General features: G+C 35.6%; 1 protein-coding gene across 5 annotated transcripts in view; it reads left to right on the top strand.

The window, feature by feature from the left end:
- The window catches only part of TDRD3 (tudor domain containing 3), a 162090-nt gene that overhangs the window by 76614 nt on the left and 61407 nt on the right, over window positions 1–24069 (top strand). For all 5 annotated transcript variants that reach the window (XM_086710860.1, XM_086710868.1, XM_086710884.1 and 2 more), the window contains exons 4-9: window positions 725–885; window positions 6010–6151; window positions 12373–12444; window positions 14988–15137; window positions 20376–20516; window positions 23282–23438. In XM_086710860.1, coding sequence (XP_086566986.1) covers window positions 725–885; window positions 6010–6151; window positions 12373–12444; window positions 14988–15137; window positions 20376–20516; window positions 23282–23438 — 823 coding nt within the window. The remainder of the gene's footprint in view (window positions 1–724; window positions 886–6009; window positions 6152–12372; window positions 12445–14987; window positions 15138–20375; window positions 20517–23281; window positions 23439–24069) is intronic.

Genomic DNA, 24069 nt, shown 5'->3' with positions numbered 1-24069 from the left:
TTATAATGTGGAAAATAACACTTTATGGTAAAGTTATTTTTCAGGCATGTAAGCAGATTTTACCATCATTTCCCAATTATTTCATAAGTATTTTATTATATAAAATTTTCAATAGCAGTTAGTCCATCAATTTTATTTTTGTGTTTAAAATGTGGCCAGGCATTAGATTTAAATATACTTTAAAAGGTAATGCAAAAATAAGTCAGGTATAGCCTACACTTCTTGAACTTTATATGGTTTAAATTTTGGAATTTTGTATTCTTCATTAATGCCAGAAGAGGGTGTACTTTAAACTTGATGTTTTTAAACAGTAAACATTCCTTCCAACTGGTGCTGTAAAGTCGATGTCCCTTAAAAAATTACCAAGTGCTTTAATTTCAGATTGTCCCTTAATGTACATGGGAGGAGATGGGGGGAGGTGTATGTGAATAATTTAGAGCACATGACACTAAAAACACCTATTAACACTGAACACCTTTAATCCAGAAACACAACTTTGTTTTCCTAAAGTTTTCTCATTACTTTCCAAAAATGAATTCAGAATTAGTGAATTCAGACGACCCTTCTGAAGGGTCTCCCCCAAACTCTGATGTATGTAATATAGTTTCACTTTTGACCTTATTTAACTGAAATTATTATAAATGAGAAAGGAAAAGAGAAACACAATAAATGAAAAACAAAGCCATGGCTAGAAAGTGATATTTATTCCTTTGTGTTTTGACAGCTTGAAGGTCCATGTGTTTTGCAAATTCAAAAAATTCGCAATGTTTCTGCACCAAAGGACAACGAGGAATCTCAGGCTGCACCAAGAATGCTGCGTTTGCAGATGACTGATGGTCATATAAGTTGCACCGCTGTTGAATTTAGTTTTATGTCCAAAATAAGGTGAAACTTTATTTTGTATATTTCTCACAGTGTTTGAAAGTGCTATTCAAAATGGATTTTGTTTTACACATTTTGGAAAGAAGAAATGAACTCTTAAGTTCACGTTACAATTTTTCAGAAGATATTAACGAGTGTTTGTATTTCTGCTTTATCTGTATAGGAAAATAGGAATGGATTTACTTCCTCCTTCCTTAAATGTTAATTATAAAAACAAATTCAGGGGGCGCCTGGGTGGCGCAGTCGGTTAAGCGTCCGACTTCAACCAGGTCACGATCTCACGGTCTGTGAGTTCGAGCCCCGCGTCAGGCTCTGGGCTGATGGCTCAGAGCCTGGAGCCTGTTTCCGATTCTGTGTCTCCCTCTCTCTCTGCCCCTCGCCCGTTCATGCTCTGTCTCTCTCTGTCCCAAAAATAAATAAACGTTGAAAAAAAAAATTTCTTAAAACAAATTCAGTTGTTTTGTATGGAGAGTTTTTTTTCAGTAAATTTTAGGTCATTCAAAAATCTCTAAGAACGAACAGAATTTCTTTGAATGTATTACTGCTGCTTCTTTGACAGCTGTGTCCATCACCCTAGAAGTTTTATAGATGAATGAACTTTCTTAGGAAATGACTGAAGCTAGAGAGACGTGCCACTCCACTATCTGAGAGGAGAAGGAACTTCATAAGAAACAGTTTTCCAAATCCCTCTTTTGGCTATTTTTATGAGAAGTTTTTATTTTTATTTGAATAAAGTTGATGTATAACATTGTGTACATTTAATTGTACAGCATGTTACTTTGATACACGTATATTATGATTGCTAACATAACAGAATTTATTACAATACATAATTATAGTATAATACTATTGTCTGTGTTCATTATGCTGTATATCAGATTTCAGTGGCTTATATACTACTCGTTACAAGTTTGTGCCCTTAAATACCATTAATCTTATCCCTCTCTGCCATTCCCTGGTGGCCACTATTTTATTCTCTTCTTACAGGTATAACTTATTTGGGTTCTACATGTAAATGATACACAGTCTTTCTCTGTCTGAATTATCTTGCTTAGCATAATATGTCCAAGGTCCATTCATGTTGTTGCAAATAGCAGAATATTCTCCTTTCTCATGCTAAATAATATTTATTGTGTATATGTACCACATCTTTATTATGCATTCATTTTAGTTGTTTCCAGATTGTGAATAATGTTGCAATAGACATGGGAGTACATATTTGTGGTTGAAATCCTGTTTTCATTCCCTTCGGGTGTATACCCAAAGGTGGGATGGCTGGATTGTATGGTAGATCTAATTTAATTTTTGAGGAATCTCCATATTGTTTTCCATAGTGGTTGGACCAATTTACATTTCTACCAACAATGTATAAAAGTTTGCTTTTCACCACATTCTTACTAACATCTGTTGTCTTTTGTGTTCTTGATGATAACCATTCTAAGAAGTGTGAGGTGATACCTCTTTGTGGTTTTGATTGGCATTTCCCTGATGAATAGTAATGTTGAGCATGTTTTACATGACTGTTGGTCATTTTGATGTCTTCTTTGGAAAAATGTCTGTTCTTCTCATTTTTTAACCAGATTGTTTTTTATTATGTTGACAGAGTTCTTCATATATTTTGGATATTAACCCCTCATCCAATATATAGTTTGCAAAAATTATCTCTGATTCTGTATGTTGTCTTTTCATTTTGTTGTTTTTTTTGCTGTGTAGAAGCTTTTGAGTTATCAAACCCATTTGTTGCTTTTTGCTTTTGTTTTTGTGCTTTGGGTGTCCTCTCCAAAAAAATCATTGCCAAGACCATTACTGATAAGCTTCTTCCCTGCATTTTCTTCTAGGAGCTTTATGGTAGCAGGTTTCATGTTTAAGTCTTTGGTGCATTTCAAGTTAATTTTTGTGAGGGTTGTGAGTTGGGAGTCCAGTTTCACTGTTCTGCTCATGTTTCTATGAAAGGCTTTTAGAGTCATACTTGTTGGAATGGATAAAAGCACTGAGAAGGACTTTATCTTCAGTGTCCCCATTAGTTCAATTTGAGCAATTTTATGAGGTGGCAGTTTTCATTGGGAATTTTCTATGTCATTTTATTTTTTTTTATTTTTTTTTTCAACATTTATTTATTTTTGGGACAGAGAGAGACAGAGCATGAATGGGGGAGGGGCAGAGAGAGAGGGAGACACAGAATCGGAAACAGGCTCCAGGCTCCGAGCCATCAGCCCAGAGCCTGACGCCGGGCTCGAACTCACAGACCGCGAGATCGTGACCTGGCTGAAGTCGGACGCTTAACCGACTGCGCCACCCAGGCGCCCCTACTATGTCATTTTATATGCTCATGTTTGCTGTTCTGGGTCTTGTGAGCTTTTTCACTTAATGTAAACTGCTAGACCACACTCCTCTCCTAAATGAGTGGAGGTACAAAGGTAAAAAAAAAAAAGTTTAGATTTTGCCTCCAGTAGCTCCTCTGCTAAAGAGGTAGCTACGTAAGCAGGCAAGTTATAATAAGTATATATCAACTGAAAGGTAGGAGTATAAAAATTTAACTCTACTTGGGGGAGCCAGAAGTGAGACTTAAAATATGAATAGGTGTTTTGAGAGAGGTGAGAGGGGGAATAGCACATGTAGAGACATGGTGTCCTGAAAACAAATGAGTGAAAAGTTCCATTTGGAAGAGCTTACATGATTTGAGATGGTGGTATGTAGGCAGAAATGTGGTAGGTGGAGGCCTTCTATGCCATGCTCATTAATTTCTCTTCTTTTTTCCCCCCTTCAATCTGTATCTGCCTCTGGTAAAGGAAGTTCCTTCCTTAGGAGATATATGTTTGTCTGAAATATTGATTTTCATATATAAATTGGGTTTTATTGATTTTGTGATTATGTTGTCATTTTGAAGAGTAGGTTTCCTGTTTCTCTGGAGAAAGACAGCCTCTCTTCTTTTGACAAATTCAGTCAGACTCCCTACAAGGGAGTTCACAGATGACTCAGGAAGACTTGCCATGTAATGGCTCCTTCTCTGATTTTACTGCTGTGTATTTCTCTGAGGTAAATGAAAACACAAGATTATCCAGAGAGAAGGGTCCCTTATGTTGCCCTCTGTCTTTTGTTGAATTTATTGCAGTTTGACAATTGAAAATAAATACTACCACTTGCTCATTGACCCATCACTGAAGTAGTATGTCTACTTTTGTGGCTGTAAAAGCAATAGTCTTCAGAACTGTTCTTACGTGTGAATATTTGAAGACATTTTTCAAAGTAAGTGTGGTTAGTGGTTATCTCAAAAAGAGAATAACTCACTAGAGAAGATACACTGGGATCTGGTACCGACTGGGTTCCTCCAGTAGACATTGCATTTCTCTGGGGTGCTTTTTTTTTTTTTTTTTTTTTTTCCAATTTTTTTATCCTACCTCCTGAATGGCTTGAACTTTTAAACACCTGCTTCTCACTGTTTTTGTTTTTTATCTTGTTTTGCTTTTTTAAAAATTGCATTGAAAAGAGAGTAAAAGCACTTTGGGGCGCCAATAAAAATAGTAATTAAACCAAAATGTACTCTCTGAATAAGAGTTACTTAGGGCCTTAAAGGTGATGTAGTAAAAATTATATTAAAATTTTAGCACCTATTTATCCTTTTTGGGACTAGAGCTATCATTTAATGTGGTGAATGGGACTTTTTATCATTTATCCTAATGAAATTGTAAGTCCATCTTCAAATAATTTGACAGTTTTTCCCTCTTAACCTATTAAGGAAAGTTTAAGAAAGGTACAGTCATTTTATACAAAAAGTAGTTTATCATTTGTTTTAAAATTAGCTTTTAGTTTTTTTTTTTTTTTTTTTTTTAATTTTTTTTTCAACGTTTATTTATTTTTGGGATAGAGAGAGACAGAGCATGAACGGGGGAGGGGCAGAGAGAGAGGGAGACACAGAATCGGAAACAGGCTCCAGGCTCCGAGCCATCAGCCCAGAGCCGGACGCGGGGCTCGAACTCACGGACCGCGAGATCGTGACCTGGCTGAAGTCGGACGCTTAACCGACTGCGCCACCCAGGCGCCCCGCTTTTAGTTTTAAATTATTGTACCACAACGTAAATGTCCCTGTAATTTGCATCCGGTTGTTTTTTAAGTTCTTACGTAGTTTTTTTTCTGCTAATTTATGTTTCTACATTTTCTAATTTTACCAATTTGTAACAAATTATTGGCTAAAAATGGTTTTGAAACTAAGTGTTTTTTGTTTTTTTTTAATGTTTATTTTTGAGAGAGACAAAGAGAGCACGAGCAGGGAAGGTGCAGAGAAAGAGAGGGAGACACAGAATCCAAAGCAGGCTCCAGGCCCTGAGCTGTCAGCACAGAGCCCGGTGAACTGTGAGATCATGACCTGAGCCAAAGTTGGACGCTTAACCGACTGAGCCACCCAGGCACCCTGAAAAATAAGTTTTATGTAAATGATATAATTCAGTAATTATAGTAGTTTCTTTAAAGAGTACAGCACCCTGTACTTAGAACTTTGTTTTTAATCCCTAAATGATGATACAGAATTATGAAAATCTGGATCTGTCATTCACCTGAAGTTGGGAAAAATGTCTTCACTTAGTGTCACTGTATTCAGTTGTGCTGATAAATATTGTCTTTAGTTTACTATACTTACTACCACAGAAGTCTCTACTTAAGGGTTAGGTTAGGCAAGGTTATTCATGACTCTTTGTTCTGTAAGTTACGTGGGATGACAGAGTGACAGAGCTTGGGATCCTCAGAATAATTTTTATCAGATAATATCTTACTCTGTATAGGATCTTTGAGGCTTTGAAAACAGACATATTGTATTCCTTCTTGTTAATAGCTGTTCTAACAACCATCTTTCTTCAGAACAGACCAATGATATCAACACTTTCACTGATTTTGCTGTTGCATCTATCAGCACATGGTGAATATCCTGAACTTTAAAAAATGTGAACAATGTTAAGCCATTTCAGTATGGTTTTCTGATTCATCCTAAGTGCTTGAGACTATGTAGCCAGTCTCCTGAAAAAAAGTTTCTCTATGAGTGTGTTTTGAAGAACTTGACCAGGTTCAGGACTGAATTCCAGTTTGGGGAAGGAGCACCAATGTATTTTAACTCTTTTTCTTTTTTCCTTGATTTAGCCTGAACACACCACCTGGAACTAAAGTGAAGCTCTCAGGCATCGTGGATATAAAAAATGGATTCCTGCTCTTGAATGACTCAAACACCACAGTTCTTGGTGGTGAAGTAGAACACCTTATTGAGAAGTGGGAGTTACAGAGAGTAAGTGCAAACTAAGAAAAATGGCTAGAACTTTAACAAACTCTACTCTTTTTAATGTATTCTGGGTTTTAAGATCTTCCCATAGTAAAAAGTAAAATTAGTCTTTTGTGTCAGAGTTGAATAGAACGGAAAACAGTGATCTTTACAGAAAACTACCTTTGATTAGCATAGTTTGTCTTCAGAAGATGTCATTTTTCAGTATTTGCTACATTTTATTACATATTTTTAAAAGTAATTCTTTACTGACAAGTTTTCAAAATTCCCAAGATACCTGTTATAAACTATGTGTAATGTATTTGTGTGTAATTCTGCAAAAGCCAAATATTTGTGAATATATATGAATATAATGTATGTCTATTTGTCTCAGCTACAAACACGCGTATGTACAACTGAAAGCAAGTTGTTTGTGTAGAGTGTCGCAATAACGGAGAGATTCTTACTGTATTTGTTTTCCTAGGCACATTAGTTGGTGTTTTTCCCATTTATGTTAACGATATCTTCATCCTTCTAGTCATAGGTTATCTAAGGGTTGTGTGTCTAGTTTGCTTCCAGCAACCAATTCTGTTGATCCACTGCTGTCAGATCTCCTATCCTTCCCTTGCTCTCCAGTTCCATCGCTTTTGCAATAGTTTGTCTTTTTATTTTCAGTTTATTTCTTAATTTTTAAAATATTCACAACTTGATTATTTTAGTTTACGTCTTTTGCATCTCACACCTGGACTACTGCAGTAGCCTTTTCAATGGTATCTCCACATATCCTTTCTCCATCTTCTAATTTATTTTATTTACTTCTGCAAGACTATTTTCCTTCAGTATCACTCAGAACATGTCATACCCTGCTTTTATTTCAAATGTCTTTATTTGGCATTCAAGGCTATTTATAGTCTAGCCCTAGTTCCAGTTTACCTTTTTAACTTCCTATATTATTTTACATGGATTTTGTTCTAACCAAATGGAACCACTTACTCTTTCTTTGCTTCTCTATGCTTTCCTTAGTTATACTTTCGGGGGTAAAATCTTTTTCCACATTTACATCATTCATCTTGTTCTCTTTCTCCTGATCCCTGAATGGCCAAATTGTCCCATGCTTTTAGACCCAAATCAAATGCTTGCTTCTTTGCCAAGTGAAGTAGTTGGTCCTTTATTGAATTCTTTGAACATTTTATTTGTGTTAAGTATATTACTTTTTACCTAGCACTAGAATTATGTTTACTTATCTCCTTTAATAGATTATAAGCTTCTTGAGGTCAGAATTGTTTGTGCCTTTGTTTAATTCCATGAATATTTGTTGAACAGTCTGTAGATACTGTGCTGGACCCTTGCATCAGGAAACCATGTAATCCTCCTAACAGTCTTATAAGGGAGTATTATGTCCATATAGATCAGGAAATGCACTTAAAGAACTGTTAAATAATTTATTTTATGATTACAGATCTAATAGATGACAGATCTGAGCCTCCTCTAACACAGAAGCTCAGGATGTGTACATGCAAAAACATTATAACAAATGATTGTGGAATGAATGAATTATAAAGCACATAAATCTAATTACTCTTTGATCTAAAATTGATGTTCCTGTGCTGCTCCAAATCTTGCCTGTTACCTGGAATGAGCCAAGGAACCTAGTAACATTTGAAGATTTTCCTATTTTATGATACATTATTCTTTTCTGTTTTCTTGCTTTGAAAGTGCCTCTGTTTGGGAGGTAAATAGATAAAGAAATTTAGGCATATATTTTATTCCTTAGTACTAATTACTTACAATACTAATGTGCTACCTTTAGGTCTGCTGTACTATGCAGTATAAGATAATGTTCCCTACCTGCATTGTTTAATTAAAATGTTACAAAAGCAGAAGTGGCTTGATAGTTTTACATAAATAGCCAAGATTATGAACCTTGAATTTCCCAGAGAAATCCCACCCATTTCATGTAACTCTTTCCTTTCACAAGTTGATAAATTATATTTTTATTATTAGACATTTTTTAGAGTGTGGTAAGATGCCATTAAGTCAGACCAACATCTTACATTATTTTCCTAATGCCAGCCAAAACTACTTCACTAACTGTAAAATCAATTAAACATTCCTAGAAACTTCCTCACTCCTAAAACACACCCCCCCCACACACAAAGATTATTAGTAGTTTGATAGTTATCTTTGTAATATTTTATTATATTATGTTTACACTTTGTTTCCTGAAAACTGTGTTAATATTTCTTTTTAGGGGGCAATAAAAATTTATACTAAAAAGTGTTTAAAACATCTTGCAATGATTATAGTTCTCTTGATTTATAGTTGTTGCTGCTGTTTTAATTTGGTAACCGTAGCCATGTAGAAACCATGGAGAGTTTAATTACTGAAGCATCTGGCAGGTGGTACACATAGAAATCAGATGTACGCATAGAAACCATAGACCATAAAGTTAATTTTCAAAAAGGGTCCTAACCATTTTGTAAAATAAATGGGTTAAGGGGACATGGGCAGTATTTAAACTGTGTGCATGTTTTGTAGCTATAACAAATTGTGATAGGTGAAGAGAAGAAGAAAAACTCAAACCTCAAAATGTTTTGTACATTTGGCAAAGACCAGTTCTAGAGAGTTCTGTGCCAGATGTAATTTGCAAAGTAATGTAGTTTCTGTAACATTTTAGTGCCCCCCACCCTGTTGCCATGACAGATCTGGGTTTGTTTGTTTTTTCTTTGTGTGTGTGTGTGTGTGTGTTTAGTAATGTATACATAACATAAAATTTACCATTTTTACCATTTTAAATGTAAAAATCAGTGGCATTAAGTACCTTTATATTGTTAAACAACCATTACATCATCCATCTCTAGAATTTTTATCTTCCCAAACTTAAACTCTGTACCCATAAAACAACTTCCCATCCTCCTATACCCACCTCCAGTCTCTGGTAATCGCCATTCTACTTTCTGTCTCTATGAATTCAACTACTCTAGGTACGTCATATAAGTGAAATCCTGTGATATTTGTCCTTTAGTGTCTGGTGTATTTTACTTAGCATAATGTCTTCAGGGTTCATCCATGTTGTAGCATGTGTCAGAATTGCTGGACTTTTTTAGGCTGAGTACTATTCCATTGTATATTCCATATACACGCACACACGCACATACAGCATTTCAGTGTTTTCTAATTCATCCATTGATGGACATTAGGGTTGTTCCTACCTTTTGGCTAATTGTGAACAGTTCTGTTATGAACAAGGTTGGACAAATATCTGTTCAGGTTTCTGCTTTCAGCTCTTTTGGACATACAACCAGAGTAGAATTGCTGAGTCATATGGCAGGTAATCCTATGTTTAATTTTTTGAGTAACTGCCATATTGTTTTCTACAGTAATTGCACCATTTTATATTCCCGCCAGCAATGCACAAGGGATCTAATTTCTCCACATCCTCGCCAATCCTTGGTATTTCATTTTTTATAATAACCATTCTAATAGGTGTGAAGTGGAATCTCATTGTGGCTTTGATTTGCATTTCCCTATGCTTAGTGATATTTAGTGCTTTCCATAGGCTACTTGTATGTCTTCTTTGGAGAAATGTTTATGTCCTTTGTCCATTTTTTAACTGGTTTGTTTAGCTTTTGTCCTATTCCTGATATTTTCTGGGCATCAGTTCTTTGAGATGTATGAAATACAAATATTTTTTCACATTCCGTGGGTTGTCCTTTTACTCTATTGATAGTATCCTTTGATGCACAAAAGGTTTTAATTTTGATGAAGTTTGATTTCATGTTTTTTTTCTTTTGTTGCTTGTGCTTTTGATGTCATATCCAAGAAATCATTACCAAATCCAGTGTCCTGAAACTTTGCTTCTGTCTTTTTTTCTAAGAGTTTTATGGGTTTAAATTTAGGTATTTGATCCATTTTAAATTAATGTTTGTATATGATACAAGTTAAGGGTCCAACTTCATTGTTTTGCCTATGGATATTCAGTTTTCCCAGCACCATTTCTCTCTTTCCCCAATGAACGGTCTTGTCCACACTCTTCAAAAATGATTTGACCACATATGCAAGCAAGGGTTTATTTCTGGGTTCTTTATTCTTTTTGTTCCCTATGTCTGTCTTCATGCCAGTACCACTCTGTTTCGATTATAGTAAGTTGTAGTAGGTTGTATAACTGAGAAACATGAGGACTTTTCAGGATAGTTATGGTATTCAGGGTCCCTTGAGATTCCATATGAATTGTAGGATGAATTTTTCTGTATCTGCAAAAAATTTCTTGTGATTTTGATAGGAATTGTATTAAATCTTAATAATATTGATATCTTAATAATATTAATTCTTTCAATCCTTGACCATGGGATATCTTTGCATTTATTAATATCATCTTTAATTTCTTTTAGCAGTCTTTTATAGTTTTCAGTGTACAAGTCTCTTAAGTTTATCTCCCAAGTGTTTTATTCTTTTTGATGCTATTGTAAAGGGAAGCTTACAATCTACAGTGGTTTTTTTGCTCAGTCTAGTTCTCAGCAATGACTTTAGGGAATTCATATGCTGGTTTCTGGAGCCTCTTTTCTCCACATGTCCCTCTTTTACAAAACTCTGCCCCAACATCAGCCTGCCTGAAGTTGATTCTCTCAGGTTGGCTCTCTGCGCTGACTGAATCATGCCTCTGAGCAGACATGCATAGCTCATATGGTTCGATTTTGTTTATTTCTCTTTCTTTCAGGGACTATAGTCCTGCACTACTTACTGTCGTATGTCTTAAAACAGTTTTTTCTTACAAGTTGTCCAGATTCCTGCTTGTTTGTAGAGGGAGGTGAAGTCTGACTTCTGTACATTCATGAGGATGAGAAGTATCAACCCTGTAATATGTTTTAAATTATATAATCTGTATTGACAGATGGCATTATTAGCAGTTTGTGTGAGTTTTTAAAGGAAGTTACAGTATAAATTGAAATGATTGATGCTTGAATATCTTGATTATTCAAGATAGGTCTTTCCTATCTGAGGAAAGACCCCTAGATAATTGAATACGCTGCTGGTTTTTAAAAAGTAGGTTAACATCTTATGTACAGCTTGTAAAGAAATATGACAGTCCTATAAAGTTTATATTATTCTTTGCTTAATCAGCTGAATAGTCTTGTACAGACCCTGCCTCTCAAGGACTCAGTCTCACAAGACTACTTCCTTGTGCCAGTTGCAAATAGTGGGTCCCTGGGTTACCCACATGTCAGTACGTTGTGGGTACAAATTGGTGGTTCCTGTGACCTCCTGCTTGGGTTTGATAATTTGCTATAATGGCTCACAAAAATCAGGGAAACACTTTACTTACTATTAACAGGTTTACTATAAATTTAGGATATTGTAAAAGACGCAAATGAACACCCAAATGAAGCTACAAGATCTAGAAGAGTCCTGAACACAGGAGCCTCCGTCCCTGTGGAATTTGGTGTGTTCTACCCTTCCAGCACGTGGATGTGTTCATCAAACTGGAAGCTCCCAGAACCCTGTTGTATAGGGGGTTTCATGGAGGCTCATTATATAGGCAAGATTGACTAAACCACTGAACATTGGCGACTAACTCATTCTCCAACCTTCCAATCATATTATTGGAGCCTCTGGCAGCCAGCCCCCATCCTGGAGCTATTCAGGAGCCCATCAATAGTGACCTCATTAGCATAAACTCAGGTATCCTCAAAGAAGCTTATTATGAATAACAGAAGATGCTCCTCTGACCCCAATCACTCAGGAAATTCCAAAAGTTTTAGGAGCTCTGTTCCAAGAACTGGGGAAGAAGCCCAAATATATATATATTTTTATTACATTGCAGTATCTCAAATATTTGCTAGTAGATTTTATGTATAAAAATTTATTTTGAAGATAATTTTCAGGTAATATTTGTCTGTCGGATTATAGTTTTAGTGCGCTTTTAAAATTTTTGTTACCGTTGTTTCTTGTCTTGAATTAACTCCTTGTTGAAGAGGGTATTTTTTTACTGTGTTTTCTTTTTATGGGAGCAGGTTGGTAAGTACTTCTGAAAATTCTATGTGAATGTGTAGTTTAGTATGGGAGATGAGGAGAGAACCTTTGCCTAATTATTGCCTAATTACACAAAATGTTTTTATGTAGTTTAAAATTATTTATACAAGCCTTTTTTTTTTTTTTTCCTATTCTATATAAGAATCTACTAACATAAGTGGATTCCTGGTACATTGTAAATGGTATAATTTCTGTCTTATGACTCACTTTTCTCACAGAGCTTGTCAAAACACAATAGAAGTAATATTGGAACTGAAGGTGGACCACCTCCTTTTGTGCCTTTTGGACAGGTAATGACTTCCATGTTGGCAGATGAATTTAATCAGCAAAAAAGTGTTTTTCATTTGTATTCAAGCTGTGTTTAGTTTTGTGTGGAACTATTCATTTAGAGGTCATGGAGTTATGTGGAAATCTATTAAATACAGAAATTTAATAATTGTGGTTTTTTTCTTTAACTACATTGTTGGTGTAGATTCTTTTCTCAAGAGCTGTTAACCAAAATATTGAAGCAGTTAAGAGGCATACTTGAAGAGCAACTTATAACTAATTAAGATAGCCTGGTGGTAGAGGCTTTGTTTTTTTGTTCTTGTTGTTGTTTTTTGTTTTTTTGAGAGAGAGAAATTCAAAAGTAAGACAGATGTATGCTGTAATTTCGCACTTTTTTCGGTAGACACAAAAGAGGGAAAGGAAAAAATGAAAATGTCAACAGAGAGGTGAGACATAAAGGTGCGAACCCAGAGACAGGGAAGGGCATCACTGCACTTTAGTGGGGTTTTTGTCCCAGTTGTTCTTTCCTGGATTCTAATCTTCGGCCTTGATCCAAATTACCTGTCTCAATCAAGAACTTAATTTTATTTCCATTTGATATTTTTCTTTTTAACCACAGCAGCCCTGATCCTTCTCTTACAGAAGCTAAAAGTTTCCTCCTCACTATTTTTCAACCCACCCTCTGCAAAATGTTACAGTGGGGTAACTCCTTAGCTGCCTGGAATCTTGGGCCTTCCTGATTTTACTCAGCATTCCACTGTTATTCACAACAGTCTCCTGCAGCCTTTTCCTGTTTTATCCCTGATGAATCTGAGATTCATCCCTGTGGCAGCTTGCTCTTTGCTTCATGATAGCACCAACATTTAGCTGTTGGTAATCTGCCTTGCGTTTGCTCTTCATTTGCTTCATTCCACCCAGATAAATGGGTGGAATCTGTTGACTGGCATCCTTTTGAAACACATTTTTGTAAGGTCAACTCAAAATTGAATTAAAGTCATTCTCTCATCATGGCTATTTTGAAAATAATTTAAAAATATGTTGACTCTACTGTGCTTTGGAGCAAGGCACAGTCAAGATGAGAGGAGGCATGATGCCCTGTGATCTGATCCATGTTGCTGATATTCTCTCTCCCACCAATGTCACAAAAACCTTCAGAATGCAAACAGAGTGTAAACAGTCGAATGATTTATATTTTAATAATATAAATACATGTTTGCAAGAATTTGCTTTCCTCTTAAACATTTTGGTGATAATATTTCTTTTATGAATTACTCAGAGAAACGTAATTTTGAGAGAGCGCAGGGAAGAGGCAGAGAGGGAGGGAGAGAATCACAAGCAGGCTCCACGCTATCAGCTCAGAGGCCCATGTGGGGCTCAATCCTACAAATCATGAGATCATGACCTGAGCTGAAATCAAGAGTCAGACAGACACTTAACCAACTGAACCACCCAGGCACCCCTTATGGTTTTTTAAATTAGGAATATATTAAAAGGTATAGTTTCACTAATATTTCTTATCCAGTCCATTCTAAAATATTCTTGTTCAGTTTATCTTAGCCTTGTACATGGGTTAAAGATAGATAATGCTGGATGTGTGCCAATAGCAACAGGATATATTAATATTGCTGAAAACCTGTATTTGTACAACACATTTGTGTGAGTATATGTTTTTCTTTTTTTATTAGTGAGTTGAGAAAAGGCTCATTTTATAGGATTTTTACTGCTAGGATTGGAAGGGAGAACAGAATTCAGGGCTTATTTTTAAGCAGTGTTGGCTTTTTAAAATTATCCTAAGAAATTAAAAATCAAAAACTTTGGGGGCAGTTGGGTGGCTCAGTCAGTTAAGTGTCCAACTTCGGCTCAGGTCATGATCTCGCGGTTCGTGAGTTCGATCCCCGCATCAGGCTCTGTGCTGACAGCTCAGAGCCTGGAGCCTGCTTCGGATTCTGTGTCTCCCTCTCTCTCTCTACCCCTCCCCCACTCTCATTCTGTCTCTCTCTCTTTCTCTCTCTCTTAAAAATAAACATTAAAAAAAATTTTTTTTTAAAAAATCAAAAACTTTGTAGCCTGATTGAGAGAGCAGTTATGTTTTTAGTTTTTAGTTTGTAAGTTCAGAGACAGCTCTTTATATTTAAAATAACCATACTATACTACTTAACCGTCATATGCATATTGTGTCATAATATGGAAATCAAACTCTTAATAAAAAACTGAACTTGTCTCTTCTTGTACAGTAGTATAGACTGTTTGAAGTTTAAAATTATTTCAAGTTATTATCCTAAAATGCTACATAAATCTCTTGGTTCAATGTGTGTCTTAAATATGTGCCCTATTTTAGATGGCCATTATGTAGCTTTACATTTTATTTACCAGTTACATTTATTTACAAGTGACTTTAATCAATTCTCTACCTTTATTTTTAAATCTTTGGGAAAGAATTAAACTTTTATGAGCTCTCAATTGTTAAAGCAACACAAACCTTTCTTTTGAGGTGTTACTTTCTTATGAAAAACTTGGATCTCTTTTGGAACTACTGAAGTGTTTTATTTTTCTCTATTATTACCAGAAGTGCACGTCTCATGTCCAAGTGGATAGTAGAGAACTTGACCGAAGAAAGACATTGCAAGTCACAATGCCTGTCAAACCTACAAATGACAATGATGAATTTGAAAAACAAAGGACTGCTGCTATTGCGGAAGTTGCAAAGAGCAAAGAAGTAAGAAACTAGATCTTTATAAACTCTTATTCTTTGTCATTATGTTCTATTTAAGTCACTCAGAATCATTATTGTCTTTCCATATAAGGTAACTAATTCAACAAACTTTCGACATTCTTCTTGTATATTTCAACAGTAGAAATGCCCTGGGCCTTTATGGAGCCTTAAGCTCACACATTTTGCTCACAAGTTCTTGCTAGCAAACCACTCTTCTTTCCTCCCTTTTCCTTTTCTTCTTAATAGAGTAACAACGAAACACAACATTTTTCATGATGGCAGAGGATTTTCTGTTGTTAGTTGGGCTAGATACCACCTGTGAGGAATGCAAGTAAAGATAGATCAGAAGAGGGGCGCCTGGGAGGCTCAGTGGGTTAAGCATCTGACTTTGACTCAGGTCATGATCTCACAGTTCGCAGGTTCAAGCCCTGTGTCGGGGCTCTGCACTGCAGCTCAGAGCCTGGAGTCTGCTTCAGATTCTGTGTCTTCCTCTCTCTCTCCCTCCCCTGCTCATGTGCATGCATGAGTCTCTTCTCTCTCTCTCAAAAATAAATAAACATTTAAAAAAAAAAGATTGATCAGAGGATAAATCATGGCTTAGTATTAACATTTTTGTTAGTTTTCATTCTTCAATCTACTTAGTAAAAAATAATTTTTTTCTTTGGATCCTGTACATTTATGCCCTTCCCACACACACACACACACACACACACACACACACACACACACACATCCATCATGTTCTCTTAACAGCCAAATGGTTTTCTTTTAATTATTTAAAATTTCTTGCTTATTTGAAATAGGTGTTTTCTCTAGTTAGTTATTCATTTTAGACTTTGAGAAGAAGTTTAAGTTCATGAATTAGTTGCTTAGACAGACTCTCCTTCTCTTAACCAGTGAGATTAGAATACTTTCCTTTATTTAAAACCAGTAATAAAGCTTAGCTAACAACTGCTTTCCTATTTAATTTTGAAGTATAAGTAAGAGATTTATTGAATTTTGATTGTTCTTCCTGCAGTGTCTTTCCGTAATCAGTCTGATCCAAGAGCACAAGCTCTGGAGTCAGGCAGCCTGGAAGTGTATCCTGCTGACAGCCTTCGATAAGTTACTTAGCTTTTCGTACCTGATTTTTCTTCATCTTTGTAAAGGGGATAATAACGGCACCCACTTCATATGGTTGCTGTTAGAATTAAACTGATAATCTTTAAAACATTTATAACGCTGCATGTGGCACAGTTCAAATTTTCCTTCACTGAAAGCTCTCCGTAAATGTGACTATTGTCATTCCTTAGTGTCTTTTATGTTCTAAGGTACATGCTTTTAAAAATCGTTTTTCATGCTTCTGAAATTAATGCATTTTGCATAGTTTACATAAAATATATTTCTTTTTTCCTAAAAGGCTGTTAAAATTATGGAATTTAAAAAGAGTATATGGGACATATATCAATTTCTTAATGATTATAGGAAAGTTGTTTTTTTGATGTACATTTTTCTCACACAAACTTTCCTTCCAAAACTTTGATGCAGGGTATGGCTATTTTCTAGAATATAGTTAAACTGTAATATGCTTCATTTTTTAAAGCCATAATTGATCACATTGTATTTTGTATAAATATTTGATAAATAAAGAATCCTAGCTTTCCAAAGCAAACTTAAAACTACTCAGTTTATATATGAGAGAACTGATGGTGGTTCAAAACTACCCGAACTTGCCCAGTGTTACCCAATGGCAAATTTAGGTCTAATCCTATGTGTATTATAGATTATCCTTATATCTATAGATCTGTCTCTATAGGTAAGTACACACACACACACACACACACACACACACACACACACACAAGCACAGATTTATATTTAATCTAAATGCCTGAACAATGGAGCACCTGGGTGGCTCAGTCAGTTAAGCATCTGACTCTTGACTTTGGCTCAGGTCATGATCTCACAGTTTGTGAGTTTGAGTCCAACATCGGCCTCTGTGCTGACAGCACAGAGCCTGCTTGAGATTCTCTCTCTCTCTGTCTCTCTTCTCTCACCCACTTGCTCTTGTGCTCTCTCTCTCAAAATAAATAAATAAACTTAAAAAAATAAATGTCTGAACAGCAAAATCATAAGAGCACAATAGTTTTAGAAAGATGTTTTATGATCATCCATTCAAACAATTATGTGGATTTGGTAGAATTTAGTGCACATGATCAAGCCATGATTTTCATATATTTTTTCCATTATTTGTTTATTCAGCAATCTTATGAAAATCTGTATGCAAAGAAGTGTTCTAAATGCTTAGATTAAGAGTCCCTGGGTGGCTCAGGTGGTTAAGCATCTAACTCTTGATCTCAGCTCAGGTCATGATCTCTTGATTCGTGAAGTCAAGCCCCACATCAGGCTGATAGTGCAGAGCCTGTTTGGGATTCTCGCTCTCTGCCCCTCCCCTGCTCATGCTCTTTCTTTCTGGATCTCTCTCTTTCTCAAAATAAATCAATAAACTTTTAAAAAATGTAAAAACTAGGGGCACCTGAGTGGCTCAGTCAGCTAAGCACCGACTTCAGCTGAGGTCATGATCTCGTAGTTCATGAGTACAAGCCCCACGTCGGGCTCTGTGCTGACAGTTTGGAGCCTGGAGCCTGCTTCAGAATCTGTGTCTCCCTCTCTCTCAGCCCCTCCCCTGCTTGCTCTCTCTCTCTCTCTCTCTCTCTCTCTGTCTCTCTCAAAAATAAACACAGACAAAAAAAATTGTTTTTTTAAATTAAAAAAATAAATGCTTATGTTAAGTCAGTGAACAAAATAGACAAAAGATCCCTGCCCTTATCAAGCTTATATTTTAGTAAAGGAGAAAACTATTTATATGTAAGTCGTATGGGAAGTTAGAAATCAGTAAGCTCTATAGGAAGAAAAAAAATAAAGTAGGTTGGGGAGTTGGGAGTACTGGTTGGGGATGGGGTGCACCTAACATAGGATGGTCAGAAATTAAGAATTCTTTTTGTGTAGTTTACATTCTAGTAAGGACACTAAATAATATAAACATGCTAAATAAATAAGTTTCAGATTTCAGTTTTAAATAGAGTGATTTAATTAGGTCCCAAGATGATGAGATCTGAGCTAAGACTTGAAGGAGGTAAGAGAATTAGCTATGTGGTTACCTGAGAAAGAAAAGTCTTTACAAAGGCTCTAAAGCAGGAGTATGTGTTCAAAGAATAGGAAGGTAGCCGGTGGAAGCAGAGAGAACAAAGGGACAAGAAGTAGACCATAAAGTTAATGGTGATAATGTAGGTCAGCTTATATATGGCTCTGTGAGCCATGTTTAAAAAACTGGTCTTTATTCAGAGAGAAATGAGAGCCTTTAGAGGTGTTCAGCACAACAGTAACATCAACTGACCTACATTTAAAAAAGCTAATTGAGGGGGCGCCTGGGTGGCTCAGCCGGTTAAGTCACGGATCGTGAGATTGAGCCCTGTGTCAGTCTTTGCACTGGCAACAGCCTGCTTGGGGTTCTCTCTCCCTCTCTCTTTGCTCCTCCCCCTCTTGTGCACACTCTCACTCTCTCAAAATAAATAAATAAACATTAAAATAAATAAATAAAAAGCTAATTCTGGCTGCTATGTTCAGAGTAGATTGTAGAGAAGAAGATTGAACCAAACAGGTTAGGAAATTATTGAATGATCCAGGGAGGGGAAAAATGATGGTAGCTTGGATGAAGATGGCAGCTGCATAGGTGGTGTGAAGTGGTCAGATTATGGAATTTTGAAAGTAGAACTATCACAGTTTCTGAGATATTGAATGTGGTACATGAGGGAGGTATCATGAATGATTCCAAGGGTTTTGCCCTAAGAAATTGGCAGGTTAGAGTTTCTTACTTTGAATTAGAGAAGACTGTAGTGGAACAGGTTTGAGGATAAAGATTTGGTATTCTGTTTTGATCATAGTAGTGTTGAAGTGTGCCTGTCAGACATCATGTGGCTTCGTAGGCAGTGAGACAGAAGAGTATAATTGGAAAAGTGAGCTTTGGAAGAGATGCATTTGGAAGTTGTAAGCATATATGGATGCCTATTTAAAATCATCAGGCTATATAAGTGATGACCTTCCAAACTTCCAAATCTATTGCATAAACCAAAAATTGAATGAATCTAGTAATGCACCTTTGGTCTTTGAAGGTGTGGTTTTAATTTTGGTTTAAATAAAATTTAAATATTGTGGTGGTGTATCAACTACATAATAGATATTTTATACGTTGTCTGGTTAATGCTTATCTACTATCATTTTTCTATTTCTCAGGTTCTGTTTATTTATATTTTCATCAGATTGAAAATAATTTCCCAGTATCTCATAAATTTATATCTAGGATGTTTTCTTACTGTAATAATTTTAAAACACATGTAAAAATATTTATTATTATCACTAATAACAATCAAGTCTTGACTTCTTCCTCTTTTATTGGATCTATTAGAGCTCTAAAGATGCTGTATGACCACATATTTAATTTAATACTGTACAAGTAACAGCAGTGGGTTACTTTTCAATCATGAATTTGTATCTTTATGACTAATGTCCTTTACATTCTTGTCTTTTTATAATAGTTTTGATGAAAATGAGATCAGAGCAGATTTTCAAATGTGATTAAACATAATTATTGAAATAATTCAAACAAAATAAGAAATAAAGGCTTTAAAGTTTTCTATACATAATTAGTAAGATAGCATATTATGTAATTAATGTAAATAGTAAGTTAGTGATGAGAATTTTAATCCAGTGTTAAAATTCACATTATTTGTTTACTTTTTAAGTTTGTATAAATAATCATATTATTGGATCATGGACATAATGTAACTGATTCCTAGACATGTTGAGTGCCTTGCTAAAAATAGACTTGCTACGTGTCTGGGTATATAACCCAGCTCTCGTGATTTATCAGTCGTGTATCGTGCCATAGAATTATTTTAACACCTAAACTCCATAATGCTAATATTATTGTATTTTCTTCTATGTTGTTGTCTACTTCAGTTTATTCTGATGACTTGCCTTGAAGACTTAACGATGCTAATTTTGTAAATTTTTTATTGCTTCACCCGGACTTGTGGAAAGAAGAGATGATGGCCAGTACATATTTTTTGAAAAGAATCAGTTAGCATAATTGAGAAGCGTTTCGTTACTTGTTTTACCAGATGTTTTTGGTTGCAGACTAGTCTTGAGAACTATCTTTCCATATTATTTACCTACATCTCTTTGTCTTTCACTTATTTAAAGACCAAGACATTTGGAGGTGGTGGTGGTGGTGCTAGAAGTAACCTCAACATGAGTGCTGCTGGGAACCGAACTAGAGAAATCTTACAGAAAGAAAAGTCAGCCAAACCGGAGGGGAAACATGAGGGTGTCTACAGAGAACTGGTAAGGCCAAAGAATCAACCACAGAGTTAATGTGTTCTGCCTTATCTGGATGATTTTTCTGTCCTTTCTCACAACCACTCCTGGCTTTATTCAGCACGTTATGAATGAACTTTACAACTCTTAAGAAGGTTTTCATTAAGGATTGTCGCTAATCGTGGAGCATCTGGATTGTTTGAAAGATAATTTACTTAAAACCTCCATCGTACTTAAATTTCTAATGTCTGAATTATGTCTTTTGGAATAGCTTGATGAAAAGCCATCACATTTAATAGAGGACATTTAATGGAGATTATTTTGTATAAGATGATGCCTCAGGAACATCCTTTCCCTTCCCTTCTCCATATCCTTCTCAAATTTTCTGTAAAGTGATTTTGTTTTGTTTTGTTTTGCTCTTTGTAAAAATGTATTAGAACAAGTAAATGTGTATTCTGGTCTCATTTGCAAAATATACTTGGATTTTTAAGATAAATGATAGGAGTCAAAGTTATTTCTGGTATGCTGCAGTGTTCTCATACATGAGAGAACTGACAAGAATTCTTTTTCCTCTGCCTTTAGAAGTTGAATGACTTTAGATGCTTTTATCTGTAGAGTAGGGGATACTAAGACTGACTTAAATAATAGGGATTTATTATTTCACATAACTAGAAATTCAGAAGTAGATGGTTACAAAGGTTGATAAATCCAGCAGTACAACAATGTTGGAGCTCTGGTGAGCATCTCTGTGATTTTTTGGCTTTCTTCTCAGGGATACAGGACTCTTTGTGTATCAAGTCTTCACACAAAAAGTTCAAAGGCAGGAAGGAAAGGGTGTAGGTCTATTTTATCAGACAAGAAAATATTTTCTGAAATCTCCAGAAAGTTCCATTTATGTCTTAACGACTAGAGATAGGTCACATGTCCACTTCTAAATCAGTCACTGGCCAAGGAGAACTATGGGCCAGGCTGTCTCTTCCTTGAACATAGTACCATTTCATGGACTTTTACAAAAGTCAGTTTCAGGTTAGAGTAGATACAGCGAACTGAAAAAATATGGTCCCTAACTCAAGAAGCTTTCAAACTTCAGTAAATTGAGAATACTTCTCTGGGGATGTCTTGCCATAGAACATCAGAGACCAGCAGTTTGGGGTTGTGGCAAGGATTAAACATATGAAGGGAGTGACATTGCAAAGATGGTGGAGTCGAGAGCTCCAGGAATTGGCCTCTCCACCCAAACAACTATTTAGGTGACAAGTACTCTCTGAAACAACGGTTTTAGAATTCTGAAGGCTGGTAGTCAAATACTTGAGGATCCAGAATAGTGAGTAATGAAGAAAGAGGATAATGGAACAGAGACTTCAGTGATCACATATCACAAGGAATATAATCCTTGCAAAGAAAGTTTGGAAAAGTCACTACACAAACTTACAACAGCAGCTTTCATCAAGTAACAATAGCAATCCCTGAGGAGGAGGGAGAATCTGATTTCCAAAATTACTGCCATTATAGTATTCAAAATGTCCAGTTCTCAACAACAAAAAATTACAAAGCCTACCAAAAAACAGCAAAGTACAACCCACTTAGGGGAAAAAAAAGAAATTGACAGGAAATTTCCTTGAAGAAGCCCAGGCATTGGACTGACTAAACAAAGACTTTAAATGCACTATCTTAAATATGCTCAAACGTCTGAAGGGAACTGTTGACAGAGAACAAAGAGAAATCGAGAGAACAATATATGAACAAGTGGGGAATATCAGTAAAGAGAGATTATTAAAAAAAAGAAACCAAATAGAATTTCTGGAGCAGAAAAATACAGTAACTGAAATGAAAAATTAGCAGATTCAACATCAGACTGGAACAGGCAGAGAAAAAAATCAGTGAACTTTGATACTGGGCAATTGAAATCACCCAGTCTAAGATGCGGAAAGAGAAAAGAGTGAAGAAAAAAAGAGGATAAGGGACCTATGGGGTACCATCAAAAAATTTCTTTATGGGATATGTTTATGTTACTTAAAAAGTTCTTGAATTCTACTCAGCTCTAGATTTTTCAAGGAGATTTTGGTTCATGGCATTTTAAGGTAGATTTTCCTATTTGAGGTACAGGCTATCACAGCATCATAGATAGTATTGCTAATGAGTATAGAAAGAATACTGGAACAGAGAGAGTAAAAAAAAAAAATAAAACTACTGAGATAGCACCTTTTTGTTAGCTTCATTTTATCTTTGCAGTTTTGGAGAAGTGAAATATTAAGCAAGAAAAGTTTTCATTAGATGGTTTTCACTGTATTATTTTCAGAAGCTTCTTTCTGACATATATGATTTTCTTTCTTTTCCTTTCTTTCATTCATTCATTCACTCTTTTGTAATGGTAGTTGTAAAGTCAGAGAGTACTTGAGGCACAACCCCACATATCATACAGAATTTTCCTCGACTATTGGTATGAACAAACAGCAAGTGGATGTTGTATTAGTATGGCATTTTTTCTATAACCATGAATGTAATTTTTAATTTAAAAACAGTATACATAGGGGTACCTGGGTGGCTCAGTCGGTTAAGTGTCCGACTCTTGGATCAGATAATGATCTCACGGTTTGTGAGTTTGAGCCCCGCATTGGGCTCGAATCCCTGCCTGGGATTCTCTCTCTCCCTCTCTCTCTGCCCCTCTTCCACTCACTCTGTCTCTAAAAATAAATAAACTTAAAAAAAAAAGAAACTATACATATACTTAAAAACGTATACCTTGCTTATTTATTGGCCATTAGCGTAGCTTTGCTTTTAATTTCTTACAGGTTGATGAGAAGGCTCTGAAACACATAACAGAAATGGGCTTCAGTAAAGAAGCATCGAGGCAAGCTCTTATGGATAATGGCAACAACTTAGAAGCAGCGCTGAATGTACTTCTTAACAGCAATAAACACAAACCTGTTACAGGTCCACCTCTGAGAGGTAGAGTTCATTAAGCCATGTGACAGATAGTATTGTTTGCATTTCTGGCTGAGGTTTTGTTGCTGGGCGGGGGGACAGTATAACTTCATTTACTCTTTGTGGTAAGAGGAAGGAGCACCAGTTAGGGCATCACAGAGACTTGTGCAAGTTCCTCCAAGTTTCTCTGTCTTCATCTTTATGTAAAGTAGGTCTAATAATACCTTACTTAACAGGGTTGTTATAAGTAATAGAGAAAATATAATATGAAATGAGTAGTTCTGTTAATTATTTTTAGAACTATGCCCCTTGTATAAATGACTAGTCTGCAGACTTTTAAAAATTATCAAGAACATGACTTTTATTTAGTGCTATTCTTTGGTCATTCAAGTCTTAATCCTCTATTCTTTTAAAGGATTAGTGGTTACAGAAAAATTTTATAAGAATGATTTTTTTCTCTTAAAAGATAATTTACATGAACAAATTCAAATTTCCAGATAGATCATTTAGAGGACTAAAGGTACTAGTTGATATAATCATTTTAAAAACGTATTTATTTAAAAGATGCAGAATATACAGAAAAACGTGAAAAGAAAGACATACAAAATCATACTTGAGGTGACTGATGATTCTTTTTTGGTGTATTTTCTCCTTT

Source organism: Puma concolor, chromosome A1 (assembly GCF_028749965.1).
Source record: "Puma concolor isolate L17-30 chromosome A1, mPumCon1.1.hap2, whole genome shotgun sequence".
Lineage (NCBI taxonomy): Eukaryota > Metazoa > Chordata > Mammalia > Carnivora > Felidae > Puma > Puma concolor.
Note: the sequence above shows the minus strand (reverse complement) of the source record. Positions and strands in the feature narration are given on the sequence as shown.